Source organism: Tachysurus vachellii, chromosome 8 (assembly GCF_030014155.1).
Source record: "Tachysurus vachellii isolate PV-2020 chromosome 8, HZAU_Pvac_v1, whole genome shotgun sequence".
In the NCBI taxonomy this organism is placed as follows: domain Eukaryota; kingdom Metazoa; phylum Chordata; class Actinopteri; order Siluriformes; family Bagridae; genus Tachysurus; species Tachysurus vachellii.
Window position 1 is genome coordinate 25114002 of NC_083467.1, and position 17902 is coordinate 25131903.

Here is a 17902-nt window from a genome sequence, read left to right on the forward strand (position 1 = left end):
CAAAACAGTCAAAACAGAATTCTAGAAATGTGATATTTCAGATTTCTTTTTAATAAATTTACTGACATTTCTACAATTCTGTTTTCCTTTTGTCATTATGAACTGAATGTAGATTAATGAGGAAAAAAAAAATTGTAGTATCAGGATCAGGGGGGCACGGTGGCTTAGTGGTTAGCACGTTCGCCTCACACCTCCAGGGTTGGGGGTTCGATTCCCGCCTCCGCCTTGTGTGTGTGGAGTTTGCATGTTCTCCCCGTGCCTCGGGGGTTTCCTCCGGGTACTCCGGTTTCCTCCCCCGGTCCAAAGACATGCATGGTAGGTTGATTGGCATCTCTGGAAAATTGTCCGTAGTGTGTGATTGCGTGAGTGAATGAGAGTGTGTGTATGTGTGTGTGCCCTGCGATGGGTTGGCACTCCGTCCAGGGTGTATCCTGCCTTGATGCCCGATGACGCCTGAGATAGGCACAGGCTCCCCGTGACCCGAGGTAGAAAATGAGAGAGAGAGAGAGAGATAGAGTATCAGGATCAAGCTGTTGGACCTAATTGCCATTTATTTTCTATTTCATATTTACAATTAAATTCTAATTTAGAGCATTTAGTAGATACTATGATTCAGTGCAAATCCTGCTTTGTAAACTGTAAAAACATTTCAAAAAACATTATGCTAGTAAGAGGCAAAAAACAAAACCTCAAGGTGAGAGTTTTTATTTAAAACCTTAAATAAAGCTCTTCTTGAGTTTGTACAGCAAAGAGGTCAATGTAGTAGCTGTGCATTTCTAACGGTTTAGTTCTTTCTAATGAGTGTTTCAATTACTGAGTCTATAATCTGTGGAAAAGATGAATGAGTTTCATTTCAAGTTCATTTAACAGTCTCGTGTCATCACTTTGTAAGGTCAGAAGTAAAACTGTTCCAACACTTTTGATCACTTTGTGCGGCAGTTTGAGCGTGTAATTGGGCATTAATTATTAAATTAAATGTTATGTTTCTTGTTAAGTTACTGAACACATGAAATGAAATAAAATGAGGTGTCCATCAGACTGCTATACTCTATCCCTCCCTCTAAAGAGAGACTTGAGGATGGGAAGCTCTACCAAGGCCTTTCTACTGGGCTGCAGCTGTCCGTGGATGACACATGAGACATGACACCATTGCTAAAGTCTGATGGGATGAACAGAAATGGCTCTGCTCTATAAATTACCCCCCAGCAAATGCAGTGAAATAATCTCCTGCGACAGAACATCACCCCCTTCCTTACTGATGCTTCTGTTCTGCCTGAGCGAGTTTACCCCATGCACACACACACACACACACACACACACACACACCCAAAACTTTTTAATCATATTGGCTGTTTTACATGCCACAGCTGATTCAAGCAAAATGCCTTTGTCATTCATACCAAGTGTTTTCTGTTTGTTTCCTTTCTCTGTTTCGTTGCAGCTCAGAGAGAACTTCAAAGACATCAAGAAGAAATTTAACAATTTGAAATTCAACTATATGAAGAAAAATGAGAAGCTACGAAACATGAAAGCTGTAAAAAATCAGCTGCAACAAATTGACATATACTTAGAAAAGCTGCAGGTAAGGACTCTAAGCCTTTGAATGCTATATTTAAACAAATTCATCCATTAAAGGAATATTTTGGCCAAACACGAGGTGAACAGTTTCCCGTTTTACATCAAATTATGTTGACCAGCCAAAACATACCGGTTTCTGAAGTTTGCTATTGTAGCTAACAAGTTAGAAAGGTTTAGAACTACTAGTGTAGCACTGTGAAACTGCAAGCCTAATGATGGTTTCACCCTGGCGGTCTAGTCTGAAACAGCTCAGTTCAATGAGAAATTTGTCATGTGGTGCAGGAAGTGGCTACCTCTAGGAAGGCGGTGTGAGTTCGGTAGCAGTGGACCTTCGCCACAATTCCAGTAAATGTGAACACGATTCAAAAGTAGATTAACCTGTGCGCCTCTGTGCATGTGTTATACCTGATGAAAACATCATTGGTCGCAAGCAGTAAGCTGCCTTTGCCTGGATATTTGATGAATTATGCCATGCGATACACATACTGTAGATGTTGCTGAGAATCGCAGAACCACAATAAATAAAATAATAAAAATTTGCGTTAGGCAGTGGGAACAATCACGCTCAGATTTAAGTCAAGTCAATCAGCTTTTATTGTCCTTTCAACCATATATAGCTGATGCAGTACATGGTGAAATGAGACAACGTTTCTTCAGGACCAGGGTGCTACATAGAACAAAGACAGAGCTACATACTGTAGAGCAACACAGTAGTTAACTAAGGACTTAAGTAAGTTAGTCCTAGCCACATAAAGTGCACCTGGTGCAAACAGTGCAAGTCAAAAGACAGTGCAAACAAACAATACGAAACACTACAAGACAATACACAAAAGACAAGACACAAAAGCAGCACCGACCAGAGTACATACTTTATATTCTATAGAACATGTGCAAAAATACAGGAAAGAATACAATATAATAGCAGCAGTTATATAAGGTATTGTAATGAGTTGGACCACAGCAAACATGCCTGGTGTAAAAACCACCTAATTACTTGCCTCAAAAGTCATCATTTGGCTCCGAACTATGTCTGCTGTAAACTTAAATATAGAAGTAAATTTGAGTTTAAACTCAGCCACACAAATCTTTCTCATGCTTGAGGAAGAAAGTGATCTGATTTCAAGATAGACCACTGCGATGTTTTTTAATATATATATATATATATATATATATATATATATATATTTGAAGTCTTGCAATATGAAAGCTTCAGCAAAGAAATTTCATTTAAAGTTGAATAATTGGCTTTGATGTGCTTTTATTTGTTAGATTGGTTATCAACTATTTATCGAGATTATTATTATTATTAATATTAACTAGGTTATTTATCTAGCTTGATAGCTCCCATATATAAAACTAACGCTTGTCTTAGTTGGTGATCTGCATTCATTTTTTTTTGGGTCTGTCACAGGTTTTGAAGATGAAGCTGCAGGCCTTCACGTTACCGAGCAGCAGTGAAAAGGTTCTAATCGGCAGCAGTCCCAGGGAGCTTGAGGATTCCATCAACGAGCTGCAGAGGCAGGTGGGAGATTTTGACAGGACAATCGAGGACTACAAGCAGAACTTGGAACTCAACATGAAGCTACAGCAAGCCATGGAAGAGGTGAGGGAAAACCCCTGAACACTGTGCAACACTGCTTTCAACACCAGATCCTTTCTAATCGTTATCCTGAGATAACTGTGAAGACAGCTGTGGTGATTATATGTAAACTGATTCCGGTCAACTTGTGTTTATTAGTGCAAAGTGAATAACAGGTCTACTGCTGAATCATCCCTCCAATACAGCTCACACTTATATAATCATGATCCAAATATGGCATTGTTGTTGCCACTGCTGCTGCTTCTGCCTGTCTGTTTTGAACAACACAACTAGACAACCCTAATGTTAGGGGCTTTTTCTGTGTCTTGACTAAAGTCTGTTTGAGAGTATACAGTACATTTTGATGTTGTGGTTTGCATATAAAAAAAGAGTTGCTTTGTGTGATTGATCTAGAAAGCAACTCCTTTTATATGTAAACGACATTAGGCTTCAGCTAATCAGTATTGCCCCAAGAACCTCTATTTTAATAAATAATCCTCAGTGATTTCTCACACGGCAGACATCAGAACTGCACAAGACACTGATCCTGGGTTTAGAAGGAATTTATCTATATAAAGAAAAAGCTGCAGAAATAACATGTTGTCTTTCACACGAACAAGACTTTAATTTGTACATGCAAAAAACAGGATGAAGATACGGCAAATGGATCCATTTTGCCCTGAGGTGTGATTTAATGCAGCTTGCAAGTCACCTCAGGAACAGAGATTTTATAAAGGAAGGGCAGGTATTAAATATGTGCTTAGATGAGCAGGTGTCATCATGCCTCTTAATTTTGTTCTTAAGTCTGAATCAGAACTAAATTGATCAGAAGGTGTTGGTAAACTTTCTTCAACACTCGAAAAGTGAACCTCATCCTCATTTGGGTGACACTGGAGGGTGTGAATATAAACTGTTACAAACACCAGATAGAGTTATTATGAACAATGTCCTTTCTACACTAAGATACAGTCTGACAATTGTTTATTGATGAGGATGTTGTTGTCCTCAAAGAGCACATGGAGTTGAAGCGGAATCCAACTGGAGCTGGTACATCTCTAGATACCTCAGGATCCTCACAGGCTATATGCCTCTTTTCACTAAAGGTCCGAAATCTCTATGACACGGAACAGAACTGAAGCTGGAACAATACTACATAGTACTACATAATAATGTGCATGTGATACACTGGAGCTCAAAGTTATAGGAAGTATTATGTGTACGTCTGACTAAAGAGATAGATCTTTAATCTACATTTAAACTGGGAAAGTGTGTCTGAGCACCGAACACTATCTGGAAAACTATTCCAAAGTTTGGGAGCTAAATATGAAAAAACTCTACCACCTTTAGTAGACTTAGATATTCTGGGAGCTACCAGGAGTCCTGAATTTTGTGATCTCAGAGAGCGTGAAGGATTGTTGCGTGTTAGAAGACTAGTTAGATACGTGGGAGCTAAACCATTTATAGCCTTGTAATTTATAGACAGTAAGTAGCAGCAAATAGGGGAAGTTGTGGCCAAATGGTTAGAGTGTTTGGCTCCTAACCCTAAGGTTGTGGGTTCTGCTGCCACGACTGAGGTGCCCTTGAGCAAGGCACCAAACCCCCCCAACGGTGTGTATGTTCACTGCTGTGTGTGTGCACTTTGGATGGGTTAAATGCAGAGAACAAATTCTGAGTATGGGTCGCCGTACTTAGCCGTATGTCACGTCAAATAGCAGGTTAATAGAAATTAGCTCATTTTATTATATGTTAATGTTTCTATTGATTTCAATTATTTTAAAAGTATTGCTGATGTGGCTGTGTTCCACTTCAAGAAAGTTTTTTTGTTAGCAGCAGTAGCTCCATTTAACAAGTGTTTAATTTCATATGTTTATTACCAGCTAATTAAATGTTTAATACAATTAAATATTCAATACAAAATACACTCCTAAAAGGAAAGATCTACTCCACAATATTAAACAACCGAAATTTGTCGCTCTAATATAAATTGTAACATGTACCTCTGTAGGTTTCACAGTAACATGGCTTGATATTGTAAAGTAATATTTTGCAAGAAAAGAAACTATTTACAAATGATTTTTTTTCTTCATATGTGCTCTTGGGAAAATTGTGGTCTGCAGTATGAATTTTGGAGTGAGGAGGCGAGCTCTACCATTGTGAGAGTGGGCAAATACTCCTCTGAGTGCAAAACGAAGGAAGCCATCAGCTGTCTACGTAAGCAGTTTGAGAAATTTGTCTGGCCCACAATCCCACAGCAGGAGGAGAGAATCAAGCAGATCACCGAGCTGGCAGTACATCTGCATGGTGAGATGGATTAAAACAACAACAACAACAACAACAAAAACATAGAATGGTGTAGATCATATGTCACTTTTAAAATTCTTATTAATGAAAAATAACTCATGCATCCAAATGTGCAAATATCCTAAACTGCCTCAATACACTGCTGTTCAGTTAGGAAATAGCCATGTAGCCATGTAGCTGCCAGTTCAGCATTGTGCAAACTCCATTATTTATTTATTTTCTTTCTTTCTTTCTTTCTTTCTTTCTTTCTTTCTTTCTTTCTTTCTTTAATTAATTACTTTACAGCGACCGTTCTTATTAATAAACAAAGAGAAAATCCTAAATAAACCACCATCAGCCCGATAAGCTAATTGTCATTTGTTGCCCCTGATCAGTTGTTACAGTAGCAACCTAGGGTTAAAATTAAATTAATTAATTAAAATAAATAAATATTTTTTTTGTATATGTGTATTATATGTATATTATAGCCACATACATCTCAGTTGTAAACATACGTGTGGTTCCAGACACTAACTGACACACTGGGATCAATTTCTCCCTCAGAACATATATAATGTAATGAAACCCCTGAACATCTCCACAAGGCTATTTGAAGAGAAATTAGAAACTTTCTCATAAAGTTTGCATTATTTAGCTATAAGCTATACTTACTTGTTGTCTACGTTAGCTTTGTAAAGAACATTTATACTGTGCATAGACGTTATGTGAGCAAACACCAAACATGACTGATCGAGTATGAATGACACGTTTAATAATGTATATGTGGACATTTTACTTCTGCCATATGATAAGAATAGAAGCCTTTATTTTGTCACATATAGTGTACATTACAGCACAGTGACATTCTTTCTTCGCTTATCCCAACTTTGGAGGTTGGGGTCAAAGCACATGGTCAGCCATGATACAGTGCCCCTGGAGCAGTGAGGGTTAAGGGCTTTTCTCAAGGGCCAACAGTGGCAGCTTAGCAGTGCTGAGATTTGAACCTTGATCAACAACCCAGAGACTTAAATTAGGATTAAATCTGCATTCTTATATAGCTATAACCTGTTGGTTCAGTCAGTTTGTTGTTTTACTGTATAATGCTGATCACAGATCCAAAATGTGATTAGTCAATTAGAGAAAGTGGACATAAAAAGAGTTACAAATCAGTTACGTGTCGGGTGAAATAGAGCCAATAAAATACCATTCACGAGATACTTCAAGAGCAGGAATGTCCAGAGTGGCTAACAGTGACGACTGTTGTGTTTCAATCAGGTGCAGAGGAAGGGACAAAATACATGGAGAAAACTGTTAACAAACACAGTGAAATAGTGGAATCAATAAAGGAGATGTCAAGTGGACTTATAGACCTGGAGGTCAAATTACAGGTTTGCAGCTGATTATAAACACTTCAGTCTATTATTTTGTATTTGCATATACAGTATTTATGTGCGTTTATCAGACCCTGAAACATACCGTAAAAGCATCATATAACACCTTTTGGATTGCTGATTTTTTTTTTTATTATTTAGATTAAATTTATTTCTTAAAGTATTACTGTTAAATCACAAAAAAGTGATCCTTAGTACTTCTGTATTAAAATTATTCACCATTCACTGATAAATGATGGTGGTGATGTTCTGTCATCTCCATGGCATTGGGTCTATCACATCTGATATATTCATTATAAGAAAATTACGCCCTCTGAAATCATTAGCAACTCAACATGTGGGTTTAATTAGTTAGTTAACAGTATTGGTGAATTAAATTGTTGTTGCTGTGGTAACATTGTGCTGCATTTTGTCATGATAGGCTGCAAAGCAAATTGATACTTAGGTAGCGAGATCTTTACTTCGACCCTGAACGATTACAGTCTAGCAGTCGACTAGTTAATTCAGGTAGCAGGTAGTCAACTAGTTAATTCAGGTAGAAACACAAGTATTTCCAAACTACATATTATGCTTAGAGACTATGTCAACAGCCTTTTGTTAAAATCACTATACAAATAAAGTTGTAACAAATTGAATATTCATACATTCATACATTGAATACATGTTTATTGATAAATCCTGGTGTCTTTTAATGAGCTGTACAGACATATTTCCCAGCATTAAAAACATCTTAAACAGGAAACTTTAGAAACTTTTGGAGTACTTTAATATGAAACATATTGTACTAAATGTGTTCTATTTCCCAAATAGCCACAGGCTACGTCTTTGAAAGCACAATCTGCTGAAGAAAACAAGACTTATGACACCATAGAAACTGTAAGCATTAATAACAGCAAATTACTGGGCATTATACAAAGGTAGATTTTCCATGGTGTAAATCATTCTTGTGATCTCAACAGCCGGAGGCAAAGGAAACGGGTCACACTCCTGAGATAATGGGACCGGGTGGCACCAAAGACGACCAGGTCACAAAGAAAGCAGAAAGCAAGAAACACGAAACCAAATCACAATGCCAAGACACGCATGAACAGCCATGCCAAGTGTTCTTAGAGACACGATGTTACACGCAAGAGGATTATAAGAGCACCGTGCAGACAATCACCAGCAGGTCCACAGTGGAGAAGAAGGAAAAAACGCACACCTCCTTCTCACAGACACACACGTTCAGTGTGTCAGGTTCTCCTGTGGAGAAAGACAGGAGGACTTGCACTGTTCAGCAGAGCAAGAGGCCATCTCAGGACACACCTCCACCTGCTCAGGGCGAGTGTCACACAGCATCCAGCTGCTCAGAATTTCAGAGGCCAGAGAAACAGACAGCAGGCCTCCGAACTCACCATGAGAAATTCCAGGGTGTACACACACAACACGCTGAGGCAAAGGTGTGTATGAATTTAATTTCACCCTATATCCATAGATTATGCACTATGTGACCAAAATACCTGAACATAACACCTATATGTGCTTGATGAACATCCATTTACAAAGTTGGTCTCCCATTTACTGCTGTAACAGCTTTCACGCTTCTGGGAAGGCTTTTTGCTAGATGTTAGAGCGTAGCTGTGAAGATTTGTGTTCATTCAGGCACAAGAACATTAATGAGATCAGACCCTGATGCTGGGTGAAGAGGTTTGGTGTTCAGTTCATCCTTAAGGTGTTCAGAGGGGTTGCTTTGTTCCACTACAGCATACAGAGACATTCTGTACAATTGTATGCTTCCAGTTTTGTGACCAATTCAGGTGTGTTATAGTCAGGTGTCCACAAACCTTTGGCCATTTAGTGTATTTTCCCTCTTAAATGTAATTTTCTCCTTAAATGTACCCCACTTACTCTATACGTGATTGAGAATGTGTATGTGAAAGTCGAGTAATACACACAAATCTGTTTGAATGAAAAGCTGCCTAAGTATAAGCACAGCTTTTCAGTTTACCATGCCTGATATTCAGAAGTGACAAGGCATGATTATATACATAAAAACATCATTAAACTTAAAACTAAACAATAAACATGAACATGTTGCGTATCTGTCTTTAAATGAGTGAGTTTGTGTGTAAGTGTAAACATTTTGTGATGCAACCCCCTGCTGTATAGATAATATTCAGTAATATTAACAATTACGGATGGGGAATAGTATTTTTTTTTTTTTTTTTAGCCTTTAATGAATTTCATAAAATAAGTAACTTTAGTTTTAGACAGGGAGCACATCTTGGCTGATTAATTTATTTAAATTTTATTTAGAACTATGAGTGAGATTTTAACAACTTACTTGTTTGTGTTCCTCAAAGAGTGAAGTGCCGCTTCCAGGGGAGGAGGAACTTTTCTCTAGGGGTGCACCAGACTCTGATTTCCATCCTGATCACCTGAGTGAAGAGTCACTGTCTAACGATGAGTATGAGTGCACCTCACCAGACGACATCTCTCTCCCTCCTTTATCTGAAACCCCTGAGTCCAACATGGTCCAGTCCGAGAACGACCTAGATGACGGCTATTGTGTGAGCTCACACAGCCTCCACATGAGCCACTACAGCCAGCAGTGTCACTCCAGACATGGAGATCCACTCCATTTCCGTCCTGAGGAAAACTTTCCATCCCCTACGACAGGCCCGGCTAGCCGTTACAGAGCCGAATCTTCCTCATTTGTCCATAGCCCATTTACTGTTCCCACCCCCACACTGGTCTCTAGCACCATCTCCAGCATCTTAAAGAGCAACAAGCCTGAAGGCCTTACTGAGTGCCAGCAAACCATTTACTCCATGCATGAGAGTCGGATCGAGATGCAGGAGTGTGTGCATGATCCTGCCTCGGCCCGACACTCTTCTGTTGCTCGGGCTGGTAACACGCATGCTTCACTTAAACCATTAACCTCAGAAAAGGAGCCAGAGCTGTGCAGACCCACGGCCATCCGTGAGGAAATAAAGCGCCCGAGCAGCGCCAAAGCCATGGGGAACCTAGCAGCAACACACAGCCCTAACTTCTCCAAACACTTGTCTAATGCCGTAGTAATGGAGGGCTCTCCGGTGACCTTGGAAGTGGAAGTCACTGGATTCCCTGAACCTGCTTTAACTTGGTGGGTAGCTTATAACAAACTCAACCCCTAGATTGTAATTTGCTCTGCCTGTGTTAGGCAGAAATCAGTTATTTGTAATTCTTTTATATTTCCTATTTGATACTATAGATAAAGAAAATGATTGAGAAAAATGTTTCAGATATTAGTTAAGTCTTCAGGTACTTCAAATAGGCTCTGTTGGCCTAGTGGCTGCAGGAGTTGATACGGTCACATATTTAAAAAAATGTTTTGTTGATTTTTTTTTTTTTTTGCATTGCATGAGAGTTGTTATTGAGAGTATGTAACCTAACTGAACATGTTTGTTTTTATTACTACACATTAAGCTGCGTTCCATTTTCAGCTCCATTCCTAACATTTTCTAATTTTCCCCTGCTTTGCTAACTTTATAAAATGTGAACTCTAACCTTTCCTTGCTTTGTTTCCTAATTTGTTATTACTTTACAATTCAATTCCATTTTAACTCATCCTTGTCAATTTCTACCCCTGACCGGTTGCTGCCACTTACAGCAAAGAGGAGGGTGGTGGTGGGCCTTTAATTATCAAATAATGTTAAAATGTGTGCAGGTCTTAGGCACATGTAAAGTTTCTAGTTAGTAAAAACTAAATATAATGCAATTTTGACCCTTTTCCTTGATAACTGCTGGTAACAACTTCTGAAAAGAAAGAAACTGAAACTGTTCTTTTGCAGACTTTAGTTCATTCTTGCTTTGGTCTTTTAATGTTTCAAAATATTTCATTTGATAAAAATGAAATTTAAGGTGCTCATTTCTACTGACACACTAATGCAGAAGACAAAAAGCAGAAGGACCAGTGCACACTCGCAGGTAAATTCTAAAATGCATTCTTTTGCATTGTGTTTTTCCACTGGCACTAAAACTGGGGCTTTATTTTTTCAAAAAGTATAACTTTACAAAAATGTTGATCTATGATCAATCATGAGAACTCTATCATTTCAATATGGCACAACCCACTGTAAATTCTGTTTTAGATGTTTTTAATGTCATACACTACATGGTTAATAGTTTGTGGACCACTGGCCATTACACCCTGACCTTCAACTTCCCATTCCAGGCAGAGTACACAAGGTTCCAGAGTTTCTCTTCATCCCAATGGTGTTCAGTTGCACCTTTTACGCATGGGGGAACTGTCATATTTCAACAGGTTTGAGCCACTTATTGTTCAGTGAAGGGAAGCTATAATTTTCAGCTTTGAGGCAACAGATTGAGAAAGGAACCAAATATGGGAGTAATGTTCAGTTATTCACATTCCATATGGCCATACAGTGTATTTGACTGCTTTGACTCAATACATTTTAATTATATCTTTTGAATGGCAAGCCAATGAACATCCAGAGAATTATTATTGCACTAAGAGGACAGAAATGAGACCTACAACAACCTCTATTAGGGGCAGGACTCACACTACCCCATGCTGTCCTACATCTTCATTGGAGGAACAGCAGCATTCAGGACAGTTAATGATCGCAGGACAGTTAATGGGTTGGCTTAATTGCTTTATTGTTAAAAAAAAAATCTTGGTGTTGTTTTTGAGTAAATAACCATAATGAAATCTACAAAATTTCCACAAAATGGCAAAGTGAAAGTGCAGACAGAATGTCTGATCTACAGAATGATTATTAATGTAAGGTGTATTGCATTGAGCAGGGAAAGAGGGATTATGGAGTGAATATCTGCACATGAATAATATGCGAAATACTTATTTCCCCATGAAAAGACTTTACATTCTGAGGGCTCAAATTTATAAGGGCTACGTTAAGCTGTTTCATATGATTTTTGAGATGTAGTTGGGCTGGAAATTTAGCTGAAATTTGGCAACCCAAGTTAATGATAATATCTCATACTTGAGCAAATACAGTATATATATTTAAGGTAATGAAAACAAGCTGTTTGACTGCATGCTAGATTCATACGAGCGTATAAAACTTATTAATGTAGCATAAGTCACACACAAAAAAGTTGAGAGGCCAGAATTGCTTGCAAAAAATCACAACAACCTGTAGATTCCAGCTTGACCCTTCAGAAATAACCCTTCAGAGTAACTGAACATCCCTTAATATGGCAACCGGAAGAAAGAAATACTGAGGTGAAGTCGACGATGGCCTGCTTTCTATCTTTAACATTACCACTTTTCTAACTTCACCCCTAACTGTGTCTGATTTTGCTGTGCTGTGTGTGAGTGACGTGACAATTCACTCTGTGCTTCAGGTTCAAGAACGGACAGGAACTGCGCAGTGATGAGCGCATGTCACTGTCCCATAAAGAAGGCAAGCATGTGTTGTTCACTGAGCGAGCCGCAGAAAGAGACTCGGGCCAGTATTTGGTTCGCGCCTCAAACACGGCTGGCACAGTTTCCTCCAGCTCCGTGCTGCAGGTCAAAGGTAATATCTGCTCTGACTTTGATACCCTCAAGCTGGACTGGCAAACCTGCTTCGGCACCCTGTGTGTCCTCCTATGGCTCCTCTACCTGCTGGTGTTATAATACATACACAGACCCCAAAAACATCACTCCCACTGCCTTCTGCTTATCACTTGCACTTGGTTTATGATTTCAGTTTTATGCACAAATCTGACTAAAGGAATATGCATGAAGGAGTTATTCTGTCACTTTAAAAGCACATCACATGCTCACAATCACTAGTAATTAATTATACACTGAATATATTATTTGTTTAATATTCCTATATTATATTTGTTAATATTCTGTAAATTCTAATCAGTATCAGTAGATTAGTCATTCTATGGGTAAAGTGTTTTAAGGGTATATATTTAATGTTTTATTTTAAAATATATTCATTGTTCTGTAGCTCCCAGACTATTTTATTTAGCTATGATTAGTTTCTTGGTCAAAAGGTTAAAAATATAATAATTTAATAAATGTTCTGTCTCTGTTATAAACATAGTGCTGCTCATACAATTTAAATAAAGTGTTCTATAAACTGGATGGTAAACATCTCACTAGTTTATGTGATTTCCTGTTTCTGCATAGAAATAGCATCAGATTTATCATATCATTTATCATCAAATAAAATGAAATATAATACTATTTTAAAGCAATTTTTTTGACAAAGGAAGGTAAATTGATACTAGCATCTTAACATGATCTCACCTCAACTGCTCATTCCTCATTTACCTGAGAGGTTGTAATTTTATTATTCATTCATTCATTCATTCATCTTCTACCGCTTATCCGAACTACCTCGGGTCACGGGGAGCCTGTGCCTATCTCAGGCGTCATCGGGCATCAAGGCAGGATACACCGTGGGCAGAGTGCCAACCCATCGCAGGACACACAGACACTCATTCATTCATTCACTCATGCAATCACACACAAGGGACAATTTTCCAGAGATGCCAATCAACCTACCATGCATGTCTTTGGACTGGGGGAGGAAACCGGAGTACCCGGAGGAAACCCCCGAGGCACGGGGAGAACATGCAAACTCCACACACACAAGGTGGAGGCGGGAATCGAACCCCCAACCCTGGAGGTGTGAGGCGAACATGCTAACCATTAAGCCACCGTGCCCCCCGTAATTTTATTATCTTGTAGAAAATTCCATCAGCTGTGGAAACAACATACTACATTATGTATATTAAATACACTGCGTAAATTAAATGAATTTGAAATCATTTGTTAATGAGAGAGGGGGCACGGTGGCTTAGTGGCTTAGTGGTTAGCACGTTCGCCTCACACCTCCAGGGTCAGGGTTCGATTTCCGCATCCGCCTTGCGTGTGTGGAGTTTGCATGTTCTCCCCGTGCCTCGGGGGTTTCCTCCGGGTACTCCGGTTTCCTCCCCCGGTCCAAAGACATGCATGGTAGGTTGATTGGCATCTCTGGAAAATTGTCCGTAGTGTGTGATTGGGTGAGTGAATGAGAGTGTGTGTATGTGTGTGTGCCCTGCGATGGGTTGGCACTCCGTCCAGGGTGTATCCTGCCTTGATGCCCGATGACGCCTGAGATAGGCACAGGCTCCCCGTGACCCGAGGTAGTTCGGATAAGTGGTAGAAAATGAGAGAGTGAGTGAGTGAGTGTTAATGAGAGAGATCAGACAAGAATGGCCCATTTTACAGCACCACTCTTTACATCGCTGGTGAGCAGAAAAACATCTCTGAAAGTCTAACACTCTGAACCTTGAAGTAAGATCACATCAAGTTCCACTCCAGTCAGCAAAGAACAGAAATCTGAGGCTACTTGAGCTCCGGATCCCATAAACTGGACAAAAATAATACAACTCTTTTTATTTCAAAACCACCAGTGTCCAGTTGTTTGCTTGTACAATAAATATAACAGACAGCTGAAAAGAACATCAGATAAGTCCTGCTGTCGTGAAGGCTAAGGAACTGGCCGTGAAGCTTTGAAATTTAAGTGCTGATTGTAAAGTTTATTAAAATATTAGCGACGCTTTAAACCTTCTCAGGCGCACCGTGAAATCTATGATGACAAATATGGCACAATACAGACACAACCAAGAACAATTCAAACTGAGTGTTCAGCAAAGAAGTGCAATTGCCAGTGAAATATGCAAGAATCCAAGGGGTTACAAGACCTCACTTCTACTTGAAAAAGAAAAGCCAAATTAAATAATATTTTCAGTACTTCCAAGATCATATCCAGAAAGAAGCCACTACAGAGAACGGCCATGTAAGAAAATCTGAGAGCTTTTTGAAAAAAATTAAATTTCTCATTGGATGACACTAATATTTAGTCTAAAGCCAACTGAATACAGCACATTATACAGGTAAGATCATTCCTGTGATCAGGCATGGTGGTGGTAGCATCATGTTCTGAGGGTTTCTTTTCAGCAAGAGGAAATGACAATCTTGTTGCTATCACAGGTGACATGAATGGAGACAAATATACTAGCAAATTGTTGGGTGAACCTGTTCCAGCCAGCCAGAAATCTGCTTTTAGGCCAAAAATATATCTTTTTCTACAGGGCAATGAGCCAAAACACCAGACAGAAACTACAAAAGAGTGGCAAGAGTAAAACAAGGTTTGTGTTTGGAAGTTGCAGAGTAAAACTCCAGCCTTACAATATTCTGAAACATGTGAAAACATATGGCATAACCTAAAAATTCATTCTCAAGGTAATTTAGTGAAAGTTGGAGAAATTTCATCCAAGTCAATTCAAACATACAATTTCAACAAAAAGGCAATTCACACTGAGGGGGTTTATACTATTTATTTTCAAAACAATTCAAACAAGAAAATCTAAATATTATATTTCATTTTATTTTTGTAAAATCTCACTTATAAAGAAGTAAAAAAAAATCTTTAAAATAATATATAATTATTTATATATTACAATTACAATTTATAGATAGATAGATAGATAGATAGATAGATAGATAGATAGATAGATGGATAGATAGATAGATAGATAGATAGATAGATAGATAGATAGATAGATAGATAGATAGATAGAAATGTAAAGAAATGTTGAATGAAGATGGCTATATAGATTCTCAGTTAGTCTTAGCACCATGGGGTAACAAAATAAATAAATGAACAGATATCCGTTACTCATAAATAGCATGGTTTTTAAAGCACTTGGTTTATGGAAGCTTCACCACTAATAATCATCACTTTTCATTTAATTTTTCAACATTGATTTGCATGCTGTTATCACCTGATGATTTACAGACCTCTGGAAAGTCATTAAAATAGTTAAATTAAGATAAAAATTGCACCATTTCTAAATATAACAAAATATCAGGTGGATTTAAGGAACTAGCTTTTCACACAATTCATTACAACTTGAGCACTGGAAATTGGTAATTATTATTCATTATGAGTTTAAATAAGATTTAAATAGATTAAAAATCTAAAACATTTAAATGAAATTGTTTGTTTTCTGAATTAATATCAACCTTGAACACATAGTTATATAGTCAACACCAGGGTGTAGTTATTAAGTCTCACTACATTGTCCTATTTAAATCCTAATAGTGTTAATTCACATTAATTTTACACAAACTTTGTCTGTCGGCCTACATTCTTTAAATATGGGTGATAGTGAACTAAAATCTAAGTTAAAATTGAACATAACAATTGAACATTGTCTAACATAATATACAAGAATACACACACACATATGTATGTATATATATATATATATATATATATATATATATATATATACATATGTGTGTGTGTGAGTATACATTCCACATGTTTTCACATATATATAATATACATACGCATTGATATGCATTGATTGATTAATGAATGAATGAATGAATGAATGAATGAATGAATGAATGAATAAATACATAAATAAATGAGTGTTTAGTCCACTCAGATCCTGATCAGTATAAAGCAGTGAGAATGAGCAAACAAACACATACGTAAACAAAAATATAAATAAATACTTGTCACCCAGATCTGTTGGGTAGCACAGAACAGACACCTCACATTTATCACCCGGCTCCCCACAGGGAGGATGTCTGGACCATCTGATAGTGTCAATGATAATCATTTGACTGTAACAGGTAGGCTTCTTTATTAGAGAAAGCACATTGTTACCATCGACACATTTCATTAAAAGTATAAAGCAAGTGGTTGTTATAATCAATAATAAAAAATAATAATCTAAAACTTTTTTTAATATATTTTTAATATATATCTCAAGCTCCTTAGAAAAATAATGAATAAATGACAATACAGTACAATCAGTAGCATGTAGTATAATAAACCTGATCATTATTTTTAGGAAATATTCTTTTACTGGCAACGTAAATTGAAAAGTAGTTGTATTTAAATGCACAAGGGCACATTTTTTTATATTTTACCATTTTTAAATCTAGTCTTTATTTATTTGTTAATGGAGAGTTATAATGATCTCTCCAGTGAATCTGTTTGCAGCTAATATTATGAACTATACTGTAAACTGTGCTTTATAACAATAAACCAAGCTATCGGTAATAATGTGACCTGATTTCTTCAGTGTATAGAGGATCTGCTCGTCGCTCCCTTCCTGGGTGAGAGACGAAGATGTCTTTATACAAACCTTGAGTGAAGATGGACTCCACATGCCGTACTTAAAGAAAACTCTGGAAAAGTTCAAGAGGGCAAACCAGAGACGCTAAAAATCAGAAATAATTAAGGCGATGTGAACCAAGATTGCAATATAATAATAATAATTACTATTATTTTTATTTTATTTTTTTTTCTCCCACAGTGTTATTTAATTTGAGTGAAAAAAACAAAGTGACATTTATTATTATAGAAACTGATGATGTCTGAAACTGTGAATTAGGTTCATTGTTTCTCACATTATCATTTGTCAGTGTGGATGTGTATACATTTTCTTTTGTTAAACTTTACGAAATCGTTTTCAATAATACTCATTTATCTTTTTCACCTATCTAACTGCCAATTATGGATAATAATTATAATTAAATGGAGAAAAAAGGAAATGACTCACACTTAAGCCTTCCACTCTCACTCCATAATCACAATAGTACTCTACTCTAGTGCGCTAGAGTCCATGATGTAAATGACCAGGTTACATCTAGTGACAGCTAGGAAAAACCTGAAAGGCAAATCTTAAAGCAATGAGCACATGCTTTAAGATGTACCTTCTAATGGATTGTGTAAAAAATGTCCACAAATGAGCTGACAATTTGAAAATGATTATTTTAAGGAACAAAAATATGTACATTATATAAAGATTTCATATTTACATGTGTATTAACAATAGAGAAAGTTATATTCCATCATCTGAACATTTTCATCTTTCTTTCTTAATGTGATACAATATAAATATTTTTGATAACATACATGTCCATGCTTTGGCTTTATAATAATCTTTTTAACTTGCTTACTTTAATTCCTTAACTCTGTGTTGTTTTATGTAGCTCTATGGTCCTGGAGAAACAGTGTTTAATTTTACTATGTTCTGCATCACCTATATACGGTTGAATTGA

General features: G+C 37.3%; 1 protein-coding gene across 2 annotated transcripts in view; it reads left to right on the forward strand.

Annotated features, from left to right (window-relative positions):
- The window catches only part of ccdc141 (coiled-coil domain containing 141), a 54207-nt gene extending 36835 nt beyond the window's left edge, over positions 1 to 17372 (forward strand). The window contains exons 18-26 of one of the 2 annotated variants that reach the window (XM_060877042.1): positions 1442 to 1582; positions 2990 to 3181; positions 5275 to 5458; positions 6713 to 6825; positions 7639 to 7704; positions 7788 to 8267; positions 9171 to 9952; positions 12178 to 12350; positions 16921 to 17372. In XM_060877042.1, coding sequence (XP_060733025.1) covers positions 1442 to 1582; positions 2990 to 3181; positions 5275 to 5458; positions 6713 to 6825; positions 7639 to 7704; positions 7788 to 8267; positions 9171 to 9952; positions 12178 to 12350; positions 16921 to 16958 — 2169 coding nt within the window. In that variant the 3' untranslated portion in view covers positions 16959 to 17372. Of the gene's footprint in view, positions 1 to 1441; positions 1583 to 2989; positions 3182 to 5274; positions 5459 to 6712; positions 6826 to 7638; positions 7705 to 7787; positions 8268 to 9170; positions 9953 to 12177; positions 12832 to 16920 lie in introns of those variants that run through there. The other variant, XM_060877041.1, reaches the window with a different exon arrangement.
- The last annotated feature ends 530 nt before the right edge of the window (positions 17373 to 17902 follow it).